Below are 20,653 nucleotides of genomic sequence, written 5' to 3'. Positions count from 1 at the left end.
TTGCCACCATATGAGTGGTCTACATGGAGGTTCCCTGAAATGCCTCATAAAAAGAAATTAATGTCCAAAATTATTTTGGCCAATTTATGTCTTTTTGGAAGTGCTTTTCATTTTTAGATTATAAGAAATGCATAACAATCAATATGAGAGCTTTCTGGTTTTCGTTTATCATACATCAGGTCTCTAAATATACATTAATTCCTCCAACTTTTACAATCTAATACTTTATTGTTAATTTTGATGTTTTAATTCATCCACAGGGGCATGTGAAACATTGAGATCTTGTTATTGTTCCTAGTATGTGCTAGGTTTCTCAATAATCCTTCTGGGTCGATCATTTGAGACATTGATGGTTTCAGTGATTTTCCTGGTACAAGAGTCAACCGCAAGAAACCTGCGCCCAGTACGTCTTTTCCTACGTGAAGCCACTGAGGTTCAAGTATCCCTCCCGTACGAGGTTTAAACAAAAATGCGGCTTTTGTTAACATGAATGCCTTTTCATAGAATAAAATATATCAGTTTCACCATCCATTCACTTTACATAACTTCAGCCTATTCATAGCAATCTTGTGTTCTCGTTTATACAAACAAACGCTGATAATACGGAGCCTATTTTCATGAAGAAGGCGGAGGATAAACTCCGGGGCAACATAATAATAGGGATACAAGTCATCTTTACTGTTTCTGTTCGTCCCCATAAGCTCAAATATTTTGGCAACTATTTCCATGTAAAATCTTACATTTTATTTTTTTTACAGGGTTCCGTCTTTTTTAATCCGTACATTTTTTTTGTAAATCACCAATTACATGAATTAATTCATATTTTGTATAGTACTTGCGACAAATTGAACAAAACTGGTTGCATTACGCCATCCAAGTTTGAGTCATGATTAAATGCGTGACTAGAGATACTAAAAACAGAAAATGATAAATGAAAGGCGAAGACGACAAAGAAGACAGGTAGAGAAAAGAGAAGAAGAACCACAATCCACTTGGAAACGTACCAATCCATTTAAACCCAACACATCAAATGTACACCACTGAGAGGGACATCCCACCACAAACTCCATGCAGCAATTTTGCATGTTTTAATAATTTCCATTAAAATCATTTAAATATGAAACCGGTCATTCCTCCATACATAAAAACGTAGATCAATTTCACTAAAAATAGGACCATTTTCCAAATTGTTACTTCCCTCTGTGCCAGTCAAGAGTGAACAGATCTAACAATGAGATCTCCCTGGGTAGACTTAAATATATTTAACATTTTTGATAGTTATTGAGGGTTTGTATTAATTTAAGCAAACCCGCCCTCTTACTTTTGACTGAGTGGAACCCCGGCCAGTGCGTGATTTAAGATTTGGTTTCCGGTGCACAGCACCGACACTTGATTGTCAACACCGGCGCTGATGATGGTCTGCCACATGGTGGCACTGTTTATTTAATTTAGAGACGAGCACAACAACAGTTGTTTGTCAGTTCAATACAGCTTACAAATTACTAATACCTGCCCCCAGGCCATTATTATAACTTTGGGGGGCTGGAATAGTCTGATGTGCCACACTAGTAGTTGTGTTGGTACGGTCACTGGCAGCGCTGACCGGGGCAATGGGTGGTGCAAGCTGCAGTGGCCTCCTGACAAGGGCTCAGGCACTATTTTTTCATAAATCAAGGAATGAACCCAACCCACATTCCAGTGCTCATTTCAGATAAAAACAGGATTGGCTGGTCTTCTGAAGCAGACATTCAACACTGGAGATGCCTGCAGCTCTCACTAACGTCTCGAGGTGCCCTGTAGAAGATGATCAGATTCCCAACATTTCTATACATACTTCTGGACACTTCATAATGGATAATGTAGCAGTGGGTGACACTCTGAATAATGCTGTGGGATGGCAGCCCCTCAACTTCGGCTCTGATGAAAGCATACAGGGGAGTGCATGATGGAGAAATTATGCGGCAAGACCTTCGGAAATATTTTTCTACATCCCAACTGATGACAAATTTGGATCACAACAGGAATCATCGCATGCCTTTGTAGCAGAGGCGAATGGAAGCTTTATACAGTGGGTCACGTGCCCCTCGGCTGCTTGAACACACACAGTTGTTAAATATGGCATCATTTCACATCTGAATTGCGCTTGAAAGATACTATTCTAAGTATGTGTACACCCTCCTTAAAACGGATAATTCTAAAGATTTGAAATGCAGGCAAGGTTTCAGTAAAAAGGGACCCAAAAAGTATGCTGTTAGGAGATATGTGGGGCCAGAAGGGGGTTACGAATTCTGAGAAACTATGCCTTGAATAGGACATGGCTGGAGTTTCCTGCAATTGAGACATGGTGCGCAGGTGCGACTAAAATAGCTGAGCAGGCACAGAAATATGCCCCACTGAAAATAAATGTTCTAATGGTTTGAACAAGAATTTAATCTTAAAGGTCTTTGCAACACGGATCCACAACACGCTGGAAACCTTAAACTGCTTAAGGGATTGGTAGCAAGTTGATCCAGCCACTGGATGACTTGGAATATGGGAAGCCCTGCAATATCTGCGTGGAGTGGCATTAAGGGCACGTTTTGGATTAATGCAACTGATAATATTGCAGTCTACTACACAAGGGTCCCCTTAATGAAAATGAGAAGGTTTGATACAGACCCATGCTTCAGAGGCTAACAACAAAGGGGTGGCTCTCCCCAAAACTTGATGTCATGTCCAGTGTTGCACCAGTTCTGGAATGGGATTGGAACCAAGACCCCATTGACGCTAAAGAAAAAGTTACGATCCTTTGTATATGCGAAAAACCAACACCAAAACATTCCAAACTATTCAAGTACTGATTAACTGTTGGCCCAACGTCACACTGTCAGATTACAGGGTAGGGCAGAAAACCCTACGAAGGCTGAGGGTATTCCACCATAGACCGGTATATGGCAGAAAAATGCTTATGAGGGAAAGGTGTCTCTCAAAAATGTCCCAGAAAATTATTGAAATATGGATAGATTACTAAACCACAGCATAGTAGCAAATGGGGAACTATTACAGGCCATAATAAATTAAGTACTGAAAATACATAGTACAAATGAGCAGGCCATATTGCCCAGTCATAAGGTTTATTGCTTGCTATTAAGATATGACATGGAGGGAATACAGATTCTATGTCAGGACTCGGAGGAGAGGATTAGGCAATTCGTTCTTCTATTTTATTCAACAGCAGCTATTTTAACACTTTAACATTCCTCAAAAAAACTTCATTTCCCATAACCACAGGGAACATGTAGTATTAAGTCATAGCAACAGTCCACCAATCAGGGGTCAGCCTCGCTGATAACCACTATTGTCCCTCGTCGGAATCCCTCTTTCTTCACTGCTGCAGCTTCCAGTTAAGTGAGGAGTTCGCCCTTCCTGTTTATTTCCGGTCATAACAATCGTTTGTTCGCGAGATCTATTGATGCTGACTTGCCTCGGAAGTGGGACAGGAGTTGGGCACGCGCAGGCTTTTGGCGGATTGGAGCCTGTGTACGCGCTTACAGCCACGCGGCGTGCACATCTCCTGACCCCCTCCCCTCGCAAGCCAGCTTGCAGTTTCACTTTCATTTTTTGTTTTTTCTTCAAACTCGCCCTTTCGTTGGAGCGGCCCGCAACGGCGGGTCCGCTCAGGAAACAAACATTGACACTGTGCCTTCATCGGCACAACCACTGGACAAATGGAGAATCCCTCACTCACCCGGTCTGCGGGGGGAATCCTCCTGAACGGCAGCTGGCTGCGGCGCTTCCGGAGCACTCCACCTCCACTACTGCCAGCACGACGCGGGGCTCTCTCCTTTGGCATGGGAGCCCCGCACTATCTGCCGCTCTTCACCCGGGCCCCCTCCTGGGACCCAGGACTTCAGCTCCCGCACTTCCTCTCTGGCGCCGGGGCTCCCTCTTCACCACGGGAGCCCCGGAAGGAGACAGGCGCTGTCTGCACCGGCTGCACGCGCCGCCACTGGGCACGCGAAAATGACGGGTACTGCGCATGCGCGGGCAGCCCTCGCCCTCCCAGGTCTCCTCCCCGGCCCGGATGTGGAGCTGCTTTCTGTTTTGCTTGTTGTAGTCTGGTGGGTATGTGATCATCTCTGCGCACGTTGTAAATGTTTATTGTGTTTTTATGTAGCGCCAACACAGTCTTTTCCCACCTTAGCGCTCTTTAACTTAAAAAATCATTAGCTATCGATGACCCAGATCGCAGTTGCATGAATACAGCTGCACCCACAAGGGATCATTAGATGTCACCCGACTCTTCAATAGATTTGTAAAGTCAGAGCCGGTGACCAGCTTATTTGAATTCTTATGAATGTCGAATTTAAAAGTCTCCTAAGTGCTTTGACTGCCACAGGGGAGTTGCCTCCATTGGCGCAGCAGGTGCAGTGACGTCAAGTCCCAGAGGCCCGAGTGCCACTGTTTCCGCATTATTGCTGTGTTTCACAGTTGAAACCGCGACCAAGTGGGTTATTAACTTCCCTGCACATGGGTCCAGGCCATGACACATTGGCAGAGTGCAGCGGCACCGGGGCCCTGAGGGGACCACTGAACCATGGCTGCTGCTGTATTTTATAATTAAAACATCAGTTGGGGGGGGGCATTCTTGCAGTGGGCGGGGCTAGATCATTGTGGCATGGATAGAGGTGTGGTGCATTTACTAGTGGCGAATACCCGGTTTCTTGTCCTGGCTTCAGCATTCAGCCACGTTGTGTGGTCCGGGTCCAATAGCTGCCGAAATTGGGGTCGATCAGCACCGGGCAACTGTCAGCTACACAGCACTCTATAGATACCTGGCTAGTCCCATATTTAGGACAGGTGTGTTTTGAGAACCCCTCGCCCATTGGCTGTTAGCCAGATTCTAAAGCACGTGCCAGAGAGAGGCCGTGGAGAGAATGGAAAGCACGCGTGTCTCTCTAGTTTTGTCCATTCTAAAGGGTGCCTTGAGTGCAACCTGTGGGACATTGTTCAGTTAGGCATAGAACATTAATACCAATTTGGGGTTTGACTGACAGCCAGTGTCAGTTTTTGTCTGTTGTTAATGAATCAGGTGGGAAGGGTCATTTTGGCTGCCAGGCATACTGTTGACTTTTGGGAGCTCTGAGCACGCTGCTGCATGCTTGCCGCGCATCATGAAAGCTGCAAAGAAACCAGGCGATTGCGCATGCGCGCTCTGAGATGTACTAGCATGCAGTAGGCTCAGATTTCTGGATTAAACAAAGGCGGATTAGAGTTCTCTCTGACTTTATTACACTTCGGGAGGGCGCTTCCACGGGTCCTTTCAGTCGACATAACATCTATTGTGCAATGGCAGTGTTTGGGAAATCTGACCAGTGCGCCCTGCGGTGTTCAGCTAGGTGTGCTGAGCAGCTAGGGTGACTTAGGGTGACGGAGCGAAGGTATTCCCTTCTAAAGCGCGGAACTGTTCCACTTTACCTGCGCAGCAGCGCTTTACAATTTGAAAATGATTTGCGCGGCGTCATGGAACATGGTGGCCAGTGGGGTTATTGTGCATATTATGGCTAGTGTAGGCTTGGGAGCCTTACAAAAGATTACATAGTGTTTAGTGCATGTGTATGGCACAGTCCCACTCCTTCTGTAGCGCCGAGGGGCTTTTAGGGTCTGAGCACTCTTTCCAGATCTACGATGGCCCCCTCCCTAACTGGATTCAGTGGTCTGGCGGTTTTATATTTGTTGTGTTTGGTATTGTTGGAAAGAGAACCATTGGCATTATTTAGCAATGCCAATAGCTCAAACTTTAATAATGCGAGACCTATTGCATTGCAAATGCTTGTTTTTAACGGCCGCAGGAACGCCGTGTCGTCCCTTTGCGCCCGTCTCTGTGGTGTTGTGATGGGACAGGGAAGTGCAGCGTCCGCCAGCCGCTAGAGGGCGCGCCTGCCCGCTGTCAAATTTGATCAGAGACACGGGCGGAGAGCGCGTCAGTTACGGCCTGAGAGTGCGTCGGTTACGGCCTGCTGCCGAGCGCCTCCACACGCGTTCTCTTCACTGAAGTCCTGGACGGCCTGGAGCCTGACACCCCACGGGGTAGGACTGCAGCGAGGAAGCTGCTTTTTTGTGCAGACACGCCCAGTTTTGCTTAAGCCGTTCGACTGAAAAGGTGCTAGTCTGCCTCTGATGCCTTATTTTGGCCTGCGGTTTTTCCCCGTATTATAAAGGCCTCTCTCTGTCTTCGTGCTAGCTTTAGCCGAGTTTTTCCCCTCACACTTTGGGTGCCCATTTTGGCTAGATTTAACCCAATGTTGCCTGACTACCTCTTATCTGCTTGTCTCCCCACCCTTACCTTACCCTCCTCAGTATTGCCTAAACCTGCCCATGGAGGAGGAGGACTATTATGAGTAGGAGGATGTCCAGTACTTCCCGTCACAGACGACTTCTGTGACTCAGTGGATGCCTCTATAGTGAGGGCAGTTTCGGAGGCATTGCCCCCCTTGAGACGCGGCTCATTAAACTGGCACAAAGGTGCCTTCCACCCCTCCCTCAGAGAGAAGATCTCCCTAGGCCTTCCACCCCAAAACCTCAGGAGCGGGCGAACCCAGCAAGCAAGCCTATTCCGAAGGGGTCAAACTGGATGCATTCACCAGGCTTAAGCAAGCCTATCTGGACGCTAGAGGCCCCCCCACGCCCCCTCAGGTGGACATACAGGCAGAACCTCCTGTTGTAGATATGTGGACAGGGAATCCTCCCCCCAACAATCCGACTACTCCCCTCAGGGGTCGGACAGAGCCTGACCATCAGCGGTCATGTCGCCCCTCTACCGCTCCCCCGTCAGGGCACCCCCCGGAGGGCCAATTAGATCTTCTGGATCAAGAAGGGCTTCTGCACCCCCGCTCTTCGGAGTGGGTCCCTTCTGATAAGGTGGCGAAGTACGTGGCCAGTAGGCTGTGCAAGCCTTTAGACCAGGAAGTGGCTTCTAGGTTGAGGGCAGAGTGTCCTCATCCCTCTTTGGAGGGTAAGGTTACAGTAACACCTGAAATCGATGCCCGGATGGCGACCTTTTTGACCAAATCCATCAAGGACTCCAAAAAGGGCATCGACCGGTCTTGGCGGACTTGCCAAGACAAGCTCCTTGACATTACAGGCCCGTTAGTCAAGACATTTGACATGGTGGAAGACGCCAAGGCCTCTGGTGCCCTGATTCAGCCTGACATCCAACCAGCTGGGCCCACAGAGCGATTCTATTTCTAGGAAACGCCAATTGCGCAATTTCTACTGAAAGGCGCAGGTCCTTGTTGATTATATTGGACCCCAAATTGGGCAAGTTAGCCACTTCAGAGGCAGGCCAGGTAGCTCAAGGGGGACATTTTGGAGATCCTTTCGTGAAGGAGCACAGTAAATTTGCGTCCATTTTCAATTCATTAGATAAGGCCCAATCGATGGTCAAGCGCATTTTTAAAGCCTGTTTTTCCTCGGGGGCCGGCCGCGGTAGGAGGCGCTCGGCTGGCCGTTCCTTTCAAGGCACCTCCGGCAGAGGACAACAATCCCAGCGAGGGCAATGGCAAGACTCCTCGTGATTCGGAGGTTTCTATCTGACCAGAGGACGTGGTCAACAGAGGCGATAGCGGAACGGCCCCCGCAGGGGCGGCAGCAATAACCCTGCCCACAGTTAGTTCTTCAATTCTCTCATGTGTTTGCTTGGGGGTCGATTGGCTCAGTTTCTCGACAGTTGGCGGTCCCTTGCTACAGACACATGGGTCTTACAGACAGTACAGGGCTTCCACATAGAGTTTTAAGGGTCGCCCATTCAACCAGTACCCCCCAAGCAACTTCGCTTCTTGGGACAGGAAGCTTGCCTCATTCAGCGGGAGGTAGAAGAGTTGCTGAGGAAAGGAGCAATTTCCAGGTCTTTCCCTCACCTGGCAGGTTTTTTGAGTAATCTGTTCCTGGTTCAGAAGTAGGACGGGGGCTACCGCCCAGTTATAAACCTTCAGGAATTCAACAAGTCGCCAATTCAAGATGGAGGGTATCCATCCTTTGCCCCAAGGATTGGATGGTCAGGTTGGATCTCAAGGATGCGTACCTGACGATTCCGATCTTTCCCTCTCATCGTCGCTTCCTGCAGTTCCAATGGAGGGACGAGACTTTTGAGTTTACTTCTCTGCCTTTCAGTCTCTCCCCGAATCCTTGGTGCTTCACCAAGGTCCTGCATCCAGTGGTAGAACATCTCAGGGAACAGGGAATATGAATCATCGTCTTTCTGGCCGATATGCTGTTCAGGAATCCATGCCCTCAGGCTCTCTGCCGGCAGGTGCGCTCCGCTGTGTCTCTCCTCCAATCGCTGGGTTTCGTGATCAACTAGACCAAGTCCAGTCTCTCCCCTTCCTCCACGATCACATTCCTGGGTTTTGTCATAGACTTGGTAACGGCAACATTGAGTCTCCCGTCCCAGGAAGGTTGCGAAGATTCGGCAAGAGGTTTGACAGCTACTAATGAGACCTTAGACCTCCCTGTGCAGTATTGCCAGAGTGGTCGGCCTCCTGTCTGCCTCGATTCAGGCTATTTTCCCTGGCCCCTTTCACTTTCGAGCACTCCAGAGGCTCAAGGCATCTCACCTGCGGAGAGGTCTCTTGTACACCCAGCAGGTACCGTTATCGGAGGAGGCCAAGGAGGAACTAAATTGGTGGCTAGACCACATGGAGGCATGGAATGGCCGTACCATCTTCAGTTCCCAACCGGATCTCGTGATAGAGTCCGATGCCAGCAGGTCCGGTTGGGGAGCCCGCTGTGGAGAATTCACCACCGGAGGCGCTTGGTCCGCACATAAACTGCCTGGAATTAATGGCAGACGCTTCTGCGGTTCGTTGTTGGACCAGAGACCGGGCGCAGGCCTGTGTCCTTCTCAAGATGGACAATGTAGCGGTGGTGCGCTACATCAACCACCTGGGGGGCACGCGCTACAAGGCCTTGGCAGATCTGGCCGAGAACTTCTGAGAATACTGTCTCGATCACCAGATCTCGGTGACGGCAAAACATCTCCCGGGTCAAGGTCAGGTGGCAGATTGGCACTCCCGTCACTTGCGGGACTCCAGTCTGTGGAAACTGTTTCCCCCGTTTTTTCAGGCTCTGTCAACGCTATGGGGACCTTTCTTGATCGACCTCTTTGCGTCTCGACCACCATCTCCTCAGATACTTCAGTTGGAGACCGGATCCGGGGCGGCGGCCACGGATATGCCTTTCCCCCCTTCGCCATGGTCATAAGATTGACGACTCAGTTGTGCAGGCAAAAGGCAGATCTAGTGATGGTCACCCTAATGTGGAAGTCGCAAGTGTGGTTTCCAGTTCTGATGGAACTTTCCTGGGGTTCTCCAATGCGACTACCCCAGCTGCCTCATCTCCTGAGCGATCCAGAGGGCAATCCTCACCCGCTGGGTGATGTTGGGTTCATTGCCTCTCATGGTGTGGAGGATTACCGGACTCGATGGCAAGTCCCTGGCCTTTCGAGAATCGCTGCAGACCTCCTCTCTCGAGCATTGTCGGACAGAACAATCAAGAGATATCGTTCAGCCTGTGCCCGTTGAATGGGTTGGTGTCTGCAACGAAACCTGGATCCCGTGGGGGCAGACGTTGTCCATATCTGACGCGTTTGGCCTTGAAGAGTCTGGCTTATCGGTCGATCAATACCTTTCACTCCGCTATCTCTGCGGGTCATGCCACTGTGGCAAGCCTCCCGGTGGGTGAGCACCCGCTAGTCAGGAAGCTCCCTCAGGGGATTCGGTTATCGCTCCCTCCGGAGCCACGGTATTCGGTCCTTTGGGACGTGAACAAGGTCCTCAATTTTCTGACGGCTTGGCCGAGCAACAAGTATCTTTCTCGCAAGCAGTTGTGTGCAAAACTGGCAATGATTCTATGTCTAATATCATGTAGAAGAGTTTCCGATGTTGGGGCTCTAGATGTCACAGGTCTTCCTTTTACACCTGATGGAGTCCCCTTCCACGTTTCAAGCAGGACTAAATGTCAATCTCGGGTGATTTCCTAGCCAGCATTCCCGGAGGTATCTAAATTGTGTGTAGTAAGATGTATTAAAGCTTATGAATGCATGACGGAAGAGTTACGTCCCCACAGGGAAAGCCAGTTGCCAATCGCTCTGCGGAAGCCTTTCAGAGCTGTGTCATCCCCGACTATCGCCAGGTGGGTTCGATGGCTGATGTCGGAGGCTGGTATTGATACCAAGGTCTTTGGAGCGCACTCGACAATGAATGCAATGGCTTCAAAAGCTTTTGTCTTGGGAGCTCGCTTGGAGGACATACTAAATGCAGAAGACTGGTCATCTGACTCAACCTTCAAAAAGTTCTACTTTAAACCAGTCTCCTCCACTGCAGCTCTGGTAATGGACAAGCTTTGAACTTGCCTAATCCTTGCCTCCGGGTCCTGACATAGAATGAAAAATTTCCTAGCTATCATAATGGAAAGTTTCAATTCTATTAAGGACTCGGAGGCTAGGATTAGCCCACCCTGAGTTCAGGAATGACCCACCCAGGTTATTGGATCGTCATATGAATGTAAGTAACGGAGTTTCAAATAGTTTTTTTTCCTTCTGTATTGACAAATGATGCTGACATGATTGCTTTCAGGTATACTTTTCCTCACTTTCCTGGCAATCACAAGTCTCTCTTTTTCAGGATCAGAGTCTGCAAAACCAGAGTAAGGATCTTTGGCTGTCTGCATGGTCGCAGGAAGAAAGAGGGATTCCGACGAGGGACGAAAGCGGTTATCAGCGAGGCTGGCCCCTGACTGGGGGACTGTTGCTTTGACTTAATACTACATGTTCACTATGGTTATGGGAAATGAAGTTTTTCTGAAGGATGTTAAAGTGTAAAAATGGCTGCTGTTGAATAAAATAGAAGAATGGTCTATGTTTATCCCTGCAAGCTTTACTCATGCCCTCCAGCAGAGTCGTCCTGTCATGGGAAAAAATATTAATGTGGCATGTAGCTCAGTGGACAAGTGGATTACGGAAGCTTTGGATAGGGTCGCCCCCCCGTGACCTCCAGCTTCCCGTGTAGACAGTCGAATTCTGCACCATGGTTTAATGAAGAACTAAGAATAGCAAAAAAAGCCTTTAAGCGTTTAGAACGCCTTTAGAGGAGAGATTTCTCAGACCAGAAGCATACCGCTAATAAGGTGCATTTAAAACACTATCATCGCCTTATTAAAAGAAACGCGCGCGGCCTATTATAATGTAAGGCTAGAGCAGGCAGAGAGCTCTTCCAAAGAACTATTTACCATCTTTAAAGATCTGTCCTTGCTTGCGAGAACTGTAACTCCTGTTCCCAGCTCAGTGGAGTTATGTAATCAAATTGCTGATTTCTTTGCAGAGAAGGTAGCCAAAATATATGATACCTTTCCGTTTGAGGCCTGCAATGGGATGTTCTGCCAATCTGAGAAGACAAATATGGAGGAGGCAAACCGCCTCTCCAGATTTGATCCACCCTCATTTGAAGATCTCAAAGGCATAGCCTTAAGTATTAAATCCGGCTCTCCCACAGATTCAACTACACCTAAAATTATGAGAGATGGCCTGGAGACCAGAATACCCGACATTAGACAGCTTCTTGAGCTTTCCTATGTCGGTGGTGTGGTCCCTAAGTCGTGGAAGCAAGCAGTGGTCGTTCCTATTAGGAAAAAGCCTGGAGCTGTGTTATATCCTCACAGTGATATTTAATGCTACCCAGCCTAGCTTGCTCCTAGCTGCTCCGCCAGAGTGAGAGATGGTTATGGAATGTTGGTGTGACTGTGATGATGGAATGCCTGGGAGCCTGTGTGGATGAGTGGTGACAGTTGGAGATGGGCTGAGCTGCAGGGAGGCTGCAACTGGCGGGGCTGGAATAAGGACTGGCAACTAGAATATGAACTGATGTACATATTTACCTGGAACCAATAAAGAAGTCTTCAAAGCTCTTCCTGGCTACCTGTGTTAACCTGTGTAAGAGCACAACAAGCTGACTCGAATCAGCTGGAGAACTTGCGCCCTATTTCACTTTTGCCCTATTTTTCCAAAATAGCCGAAGTTGTGAACACTCAATTAGTGGCTCACATTAATCAGCATAATCTTCACTCCACACAATCTGGCTTTAGAGCCACGTACTCTACAGAGTCAACACTGCTTCTTGCTACAGAGACAATACGCAGGCGCGTGGATGACGGCCAGACAGTGGCCTTGGTCCTATTGGACCGTTTGATACGGTATCCCACAAACTGCTCATACAGAGTCTCAGAGTAGGGGGGTTGGACGAAGCCACTCTTAAATGGATGACTTACAGGAGCGGAGCTTTCAGGTAGCACAACGACCACATATCTCTATCTCATAGCGCAGGCCCAAGGGGTCCCTCAAGGCTCCATTTTGAGCCCTACTCTCTTTATTATTTATAACGCAGCTCTGGCAGAGATTATGGAACGGCAGGGAGTCACCATTGTTTCATATGCGGATGACACGCAATTGCTTGTCTCGCTGTCTCACTGTCGCAGGCCTCTGACGCAGCAGCCTTTAATTTTTCCTCTTGCCTGCAAGACTTGGCATCCTGGATGACAAATACCTGCCTGAAATTAAATGGCAGTAAAACAGGGATTCTAGTGGTGGGGAAATCCCCCTCCATTTGGTCATCAGCATGGTGGCCACGGACACTGGGCCCCACTTAGTTCCTTAGAAAACAGGTTAAAAACCTGAGAGTGTGGTTGGACTCTACTCTGTTGAGGCACACACCAGAAAGATGGCAGGGAAGTGCTTTGGAATCCTGAGAACATTACGGAAAACTCTGGACGTTCTCCCCACTTCAGTCAGGAAAACCCTGGTCCATGCCTTGGACTACGGAAACGCTCTCTACCTGGGAGAAAGAAAAGAATGCATTCACAGACTACAATGCATCGAGAACGCGGCGGCTCGCCTAGTTCTGAAGATTCCAAGTAGAGCTTCCATCAGGAATGCTCTTGCTGACCTCCACTGGCTACCGGTTAAGGAAAGAATCCTTTTTAAAACCGTATGCATAAGCTACCGTAGCCTGCAGGGTAAATGTCCAAGCTATTTGCACGACCTACTCACTCCTTACAATCCGACAAGCCTTCTCAGATCGACCGGGACCTATCTGGTCATGGTTCCTAAAGTACAGAAGGCTAGAATGGGAGCGTGTTCTTTCAGTTATTTGGCATCTAAGAACTGGAATGCATTCCCTCTCTTTCTCCATGCTGAACCATCGGAGTCTCTCTTCTGGAAGAAACTAAAACCCTGGCTCTTCCACGCTTAGGTCCCTTTCTATCTTCTTCACTGTAGTCTCTGCTCTCAGTGCGGGGACACATCAGCCGGTGTAACCAGGCGCTTTGCAAGTTTAGCTATTATTATTATTAAGAAAGAATTGCCTAATCCTCGCCGCCAGGTCCTTAATAAGAATGAAACCTTCCGTTACGATAGCTAGGAATTTTTTCATTACACTTGCTGTTTGTTGTGACAGACATTTTTTTTGCTTGAATTTAAACTTTTTTCTCAGTTTCTACCACAAGGCACCCCTGGTAGAGTACAGCCTCAAAGGAAACTAAAAACTGTTCCTGATCAATGTAGAATTGTTAGGTCCTTTTTTTTTTTTTTTAACTGTTGGTATTTTATATTAAGAACAATCTTCATAAAAATTGCTGTACAGCGGCGCAATAGTCGTGGGTCTAAATCATGTTTAATACAAGCTATAGAATTTGTTTTTCCAAAGGGCTGGAAAAGGATAAAGGTGAGACAATGTGTTCACCTAAGGCAAAGACACTTCTATTTATTTGGAAGAAAATACACTAGTTTGGTTATCAATTTAAATGCGCCCCCAACTGCGGTTCAGAAACTAGGGCCCAGCTGCAATTGTGTTTATCTAGAAGGATCTCAGATCCTCAAGCAGTATTTCAGAAGACAAAGGGTCTGAATTAGAGTTTGAGGGAGGGTTATTCAGTCACATACGTGACAATGTCCAGTCTGCCTTATTTTAAGTGCATTATATCCCATGGTATTTGCAATGAGACGGAGATGTTCACTGTCATACTATGAAGAAGTAACCTGTCTGCCAAACCCTAAATCAGGCCCACAGTCCTCTGGGGCTAGATCTAGTTTATATCAGGAGATCCCCTGTTCACTTAAATAGGCATACTTTTTTTTAAAGATGCTCAACATAACAAAACACCCAGAAACATACTTGTTTGTAGATGTTCACAAATGCCCATGGGTAATCATGCTATGAACGACCATATTCCCGCTCCTGGAGTTTGATTTACCAGTGGTGCTGGTCTTAGCACATGTATATGCGCTTACCCCATATCCCTTTGGGAATTCCCAGCAGGTGTAGAATAGGTAAATTCAGTCATAAACTTCCGTTTACGACCAAATTTAACTTTGTGAATGGAACCCTTTGTTATTCCGTGGCTGCTTCCCATAATGCTGAAAGAAATTACAAATAAGGATCATCTGCAATGACACAGCAGAAAATGTAGTGATCAAAGTGGATTTAAAATTTGTATTTGGTGAATCTGTCCTGCACCAGATGGATCAATCAAGTGCATGGATCTTAGACATCAATAAATATGAGCATTCATAATTTAAAAGCTACTTAGGTAGTACAAGTACTAAGGATGAACTTCAATTATGATATTAGGGATCATATAATGAAGGTGCATGGGAATTCGTAAGTGCCATGGCTGTAGAAAAATGTTTTAAAAAGTGTGTTTGGTTGTCTTATTAGAGGCACCAGGTTGATGGGCAGGATTGGGACCAGAGAGAATCTAGACAGATAGGTAAACCCAAGAAATTAAGCCTTTCACTTAGAAGCTTTTCTATCATTTAGTGCCTTCAAGCAGGCCCTTGTTGCAGGTGATGCCTTATGCAGTCTCAACATCTTTAGATCGGTTTAACAGGTACTCGCTGTAAAAAAGTGCTCGAGGCAGTGAAGGCACTGCCAGTGGTCAAAGCAGGGTGTGATATTCCCAAATTCGTGTGGTGGGCAAGAAAAGTGTTTCAAACAATTATTTAACTTCCAAGAGGGTACTTACCGCTCCAAGTGGGTGCCTACTTTTTAATATCTTGGAAAAGTGTGAAAAGTGTCAACCCCTATTACCGACAACGTATGCTGCTGGGAACAGCAAAGGATGTCACACTGCTGCAGTGAGAGAGGTTAGCTATCCAACTGAGAATGGTGCCTCCCCACAAGTGCATTTATGTAACATGCATGGCATGAAAAAGGCAAAGAAAAAACAAGAACTTATTTATATACATCAGCTTGGCTTTTAGTGAAATGTAACACTTTCTCACTGGACAGAAGACAAGTACTGACAACATTCCATTAATGAATAACTAACTTTAAAAACTTGAAATATCAACATATACCTGCAGTTGGATCTTTCGCCAATGTGTTGTCCAAAGCACTAGTTACAGCCTGAAAAAGATTCATCTTCTGAGTTGGACCTAGAGTAAAAACAAAAAGAAAATAAGAAACAAATCAACTATAAAAAGCAAAAATAAATGATTGTATTTCTCCAGGTCATGAAGAGTCACCGTCACTCCAATTCCGACAGTACAAAGGCGCTTCCAGACCCCACTGTCTATGGTCAATACTGAGACCAGCACGGTTTGAATATAAGCTTCTTCACCGTCCTGCCTGCTGTGGGTTGTAGTGGTTGGTGGGCTTGTGCAGCAGTATTTTGGGTTACCCCAAGTCACAGTATTGATTAGCCTGCAAGCACTTTCATCTACCGTACACCCCACCAGCTTACTTAAGAGCATGTGTTATCCACACTGTCCCTCTTACATTACTCCAAGACTGAGACTTTAGGACAGCCTATCAAAGTGAGACCAGAAGAGTAAACGATAAACAACACAGGTTTCTCTGTGCAGACTTCTAATCACATAAGGAGATTTTTTATTAGGTCTCGCCTACGCACCGCACATGCGCTGCATAGGACACCTTTAGCCGTCGCTCTGCTCTTTTTCGAAGCACATACTCGTGCTTGTGGCGGCATACACCTTGCGGGATCGCGCAGGAGCGCGCCACAAGCACGAGTATCTGCTTTGAAACAGAGCAGACTGCGCACGCACACATGCACGTACCACTCCCGGGCCCTCAAACACGATTGCCGTGCCGTGCACGGCTCTCTCGTTTGTCTTCCTTTTACTAGCAACTGTAACCTAATCTACATTCATCCCCTCGACATCCTCTGTGTCGCTTCCACATACTCCACTTTGCTTCAGCACGCCCGTTGGTTCTGTTTCCCCCCCAGCAGCCTTCTCACTTAAAAAAAAAAATTTGTGCGTTTTATTTTGTCTTAAGTTACCGATCCAACTTGGTTCAGTAGTTAATAAGAGGAAAAAAGCGCCTGCATCATTTTGTAGCCACATGCATGTGTGGTGCGCCCCTCTACAAAATGATGTTGTCAGCCACAGGAAATACTTGTTGGTACAAGTGGTGTTTTACTTAGAAAGTGCACACACTGCTGCAGCCACACCTCCCGGCTCCTCAGCTCCGAGTTGCATTTACCAGCACAACGGAATCGGCTGCAGCCTTTCTCACAGAGCCTGCACCTGAACTCCAATGGCAGTATAAGAAGCCTGGTAGGTGCTGAGTGGAGGAGGCAGAGGGGAGCAGCTCCTTGTGTGCAGGCACTGTGGACTCGGAGCCTGCTTGTTTTCTCTGCTTCCTGAACACTCTCCACGGGAGCCTTCGCTAAATTACTGAAATTGGGGAGAAAGTGGTTCTTCTTGGAGCATGTGGTTGGAGAACTCACGATCTTCAGTTTTAATTACAAGTGTTGATTGTTTTTTACAACGTGATCTTTACATTTCGAAAGTACCTTTTTCCATGCAGCTCCATTAAAGGTCAAACAGATTAGGGGTTCAGGACTAGAGAACATGATCCTGAAGAAAATTACATCTCAGGGCTGATATGTAGTGGCTGGCTGGTAGATCTCAGTTTTTTTTTTTTTGTTGTTTTTTTTAAATCACAGTGGTGGGTGGTCCTCCTGCAGTTTCACAGTATGAACCGCAGGCAGTATAAGCCTTGTTTTAAATGTGCTGTACTTTGGAACCATCATTTCCCTTGTATGGTTTCTCCGTGTTGCTACTTGCTCTTTTGGTTTGGCACATGCCAAAAATTTTGAAAATTGAGAATGCTGGCAACGCCCTTTCATAATGATTAAAAGCAGACAAGAACATTTTTTAAATGATTTTTATTTTTACCTTTTAACATGCTCACAAAGTTACTTCAAACTGGTAAGAGACTCTTTCTTTACATACTATTGAAATAATATTACAGTAAGGGAGAAATGGCAGCACAAGATTCTTAGATGTCGCCGCTTTCCACCAAACGTGGTTTAATCGATTGTAGAACTGCCCGTCCATTTTCGTTGTCCATCATACTGCAGACATCATGTTTTCCCAAGGTTAAGTGGCTTGTGAGCTCCACCTGCGGTTTTATCAATCAGTGTGTTGTGTTTACTTTGGGCATTCACTCCCATTCGCTTGTTCTTTCCAACATCTCTTACGCTACCTCTCTCCCTCCCTATCATCTTGCTCCCTCTTTATCTGCCAACATTCTCTCCTTCTTTTCTTCCCTTCTGTCTCCAACCCGGCTAGGTAGGATTCATCAGCAGCGTAGCTCTACAAACCAACATGACCGTAAATAGGTTCTTTGTTGTTTCAAAAACATGTAATCTTTATGGCTGTCAGTGCTATATAATTTTCCTACAACTGCACACTAACTCTGTTATAGCATTCTTTATTGAGTTTGGATTACATTAATTATTTTGAGCAGTCTCTGGGGACACTTTAGTATATTTTTCCTTTGGGCTGTGGCGTGTTCATAAGGTCTAGGTTCTACGTTCCAAACTATTTTTGAGTCGGTTTCTGGGGCTGGAGTTAGGACAGATGCAGATGGTCACTTTATTTGTGCAATTTCATTACCAATTTTGTCACCAAATCATGGTTTATTTTACTTCACTCTTCATTCTTTTAAAAGGAGGGCCCACTTCAATTGACCGGTAAATATGACAGTTATTTGTAAAGAAGCACCTTTGGAACAACTTTATGGTTATATTTTAAGCTAGGCAGGCTTCTGTTTTTAGTTTGCTCTCTGTCCTGCTGCTATCCATACCCTCCCGGCCGGGAGCAATCTTAAACTCTATACGAAGTACAGGACCATCAGTGCACCCTCATCCTCAATGTTTGTTTCTCTAGCTTGCTCTGTTTTTATCTCCCCTTCTGATTCAATACTGCTCATCCTTGTTTTCCTCGTGCTTCTACCCCCCCATCATTCTCACTCCCTTTCCCTTTGTTTTCTACTTTTTAATATCATCACTGTAAACATAGCTCACCCTCTCTATTTCCATTTCTCAGTTTCTCTTTACCACATTTTCCTCTCTCTTCCTAAATTTCATCCCTCCTAGTACATCTCCTTCCTCCTCTTTATCTCTTTCGTCATCTTCTCCTTATTTCTTTGCTTATTCTTTTGGTCTCTGCCTCTCTTTCCTTTCTCTAACTTGCTTTTTTTTCCACTTACTGTGCTAGCTCCCTCTTCTCCATGCCCGTAATCCTCTCAAGCTTTTTTATTCCTACTTCACTAGCTAACTCTTTCAAAGCCGCCTTTCTCTCTGTCTCATTGAATCTCCCAACTGCTCATGCCTACACCCATTCCCCGTTTGCTTACTATAGCTCTTTTGTTTCGTCATTATCACATATAAAAGCACTTCTAGTTATGTGAGTTCCGACTACCAGTTGTACACCGAAAAAAAAAAACACTTTAGGTACTTCTCAATGCAGTGCAATAATATGCCTACCAGCGTCAAAGCTTCCCCATTAAAGAACAGTAGATGGTATAGCAATCGAGATAATATGCTGCATGGCTAAATACTTATAAGGTCCCAAAGGCGAGACCTATTGGCTATGCCAATGCTTGTTGGGAAATGTTACTCCTGGGATGGGAGCTCCAGCCCTACAGTTCGCAGGGCTACCTCTCGGTGGGAGCTACCACCACATTACATAAACAATGAATGATGCAGCTGGGGCATATTCTGCCCATCACAACAGAGAGGTGAGCCAAATATGCATGGACATGATCCCTTGCAAATCAGGTCCAGACAGTGTCACTATTCGCAACAAAACAAAAATGTATATATATCACTTCGGCAGCATCAGGGAATGCACTGCGCATGGCACTCCCAGCGTTTGTTTGGCCTCCACTAGAGTGGCATAAGCAGGGAGAATTAGCAGTTTCCTACAAGATCCACGAGCTGGAATGCAAGGGATGGTCCGGGGTGTTTGGGTGCCATGGGAAACTAGAGGAGTGCATGGACAGGATGGGCAAGCCCCGGTTCGAAAATACACTCTCAAGAAGAGAAGCATCACTTCCTGAAATCCTTTAATGTCTGGTAAGTGCAATTGTACTGCAATGAGGCCGTTACATGGTTTTAAATAAAAGTCTTGCATTCTCTCAATGATCAATACAGTAGAATTAATCATAACATTTTAAATATTAATCTGTTGAATTTATTGCGAAAGTCAAAATCTAAAGCATTCTGCATGAGAAAGAAAAAAGGGCCGAATGTGATTGAGTGTTTATTACCACAGCCCATACAGAACACACACAGAATTTCTAGAAAAAATATCAACCATCTTTTGTATGCAGAAGCAGTGTTCCCTTATAATCTAATGGAATGCCCATGTCAAAAATACCAAAAAAGGTCAGAATTTGCTAACATTTTACATAGACCTTTATATTCATCTTGTTACGGTTCAGGCAGGACCTAGCCTGGCAGTTTGGCCTGAACTGTTCCCAAGGGTACAAGGTCAAGACTCATTTGAATATGGCTGGGCAGAAACCGAGGTGGAATGGTGGGCAAAAGAACGATGGTTTGTAATAATGCCCAGAGCTTGTTTGAGAAGGAGCAACATGTTTATCCGACTTCACCTGCATTTTGCTAGTTATCATTGAGGTCAATATTTAATACACTAATTGAATATCCAGTGGGGTGTAGAAACATATTCTCAGATTGATATATGTGACAATTTAACACAATATCAAACATTTTGTTTTATTCAAACACAATTCTTATTTATTATTTTTTTAAAGGACTTGATTCTACAGCACAATATTTGCATTTTAGAAACATATTCTTGCAAAGTGAATAAATAATTGAAGACTCACTGAGAACAAAATTATGACATAAGAAACTGAAAATCATTTGAGTTCCATAGATGATTATTGAAGGGCAATTACAACCGCAGCCATTCAAGAATCCTTCAAGGACTTTCAATGAATTTCAACATCCATATGTTTTAGGGCTGTGGTTAGAGTCTGGCGGACAGGTCACTCCCTCTGTGTGCCATGGTATCCTGTTAGCAAATCAAAACATAAATATCATTCATCTGTGAAAGCAACAAAGGATTCATTATTCATACTAAATGAATCACCAATATGAACGTTTTGTGATAAAATATCACTTTTTGGGCTAAATACAGGTACATATGTTCATTCAAGAAGAGTCTTCTTTTCTAGCCTTTATAAATTATGGTAAGGAATGCCAGCAACCTATGCAATTTTAATGATTTACTGTGAAATCACACATTTCTGAAATCAGCTTTTTGTAGAGACAGCATGGCGCCTGA

General features: G+C 45.8%; 1 protein-coding gene across 2 annotated transcripts in view; it reads right to left on the bottom strand.

The window, feature by feature from the left end:
• Positions 1–20,653, bottom strand: part of BCKDHB (branched chain keto acid dehydrogenase E1 subunit beta) — a 1,118,926-nt gene that overhangs the window by 1,044,758 nt on the left and 53,515 nt on the right. For both annotated transcript variants that reach the window (XM_085611011.1, XM_085611012.1), the window contains exon 2: positions 15,386–15,463. In XM_085611011.1, the coding sequence (XP_085467137.1) occupies positions 15,386–15,463 (78 nt within the window). The remainder of the gene's footprint in view (positions 1–15,385; positions 15,464–20,653) is intronic.

Source organism: Triturus cristatus, chromosome 6 (genome assembly GCF_964204655.1).
Source record: "Triturus cristatus chromosome 6, aTriCri1.1, whole genome shotgun sequence".
Taxonomy (NCBI): domain Eukaryota; kingdom Metazoa; phylum Chordata; class Amphibia; order Caudata; family Salamandridae; genus Triturus; species Triturus cristatus.
This window is presented reverse-complemented; position numbering and strand designations above follow the sequence as displayed.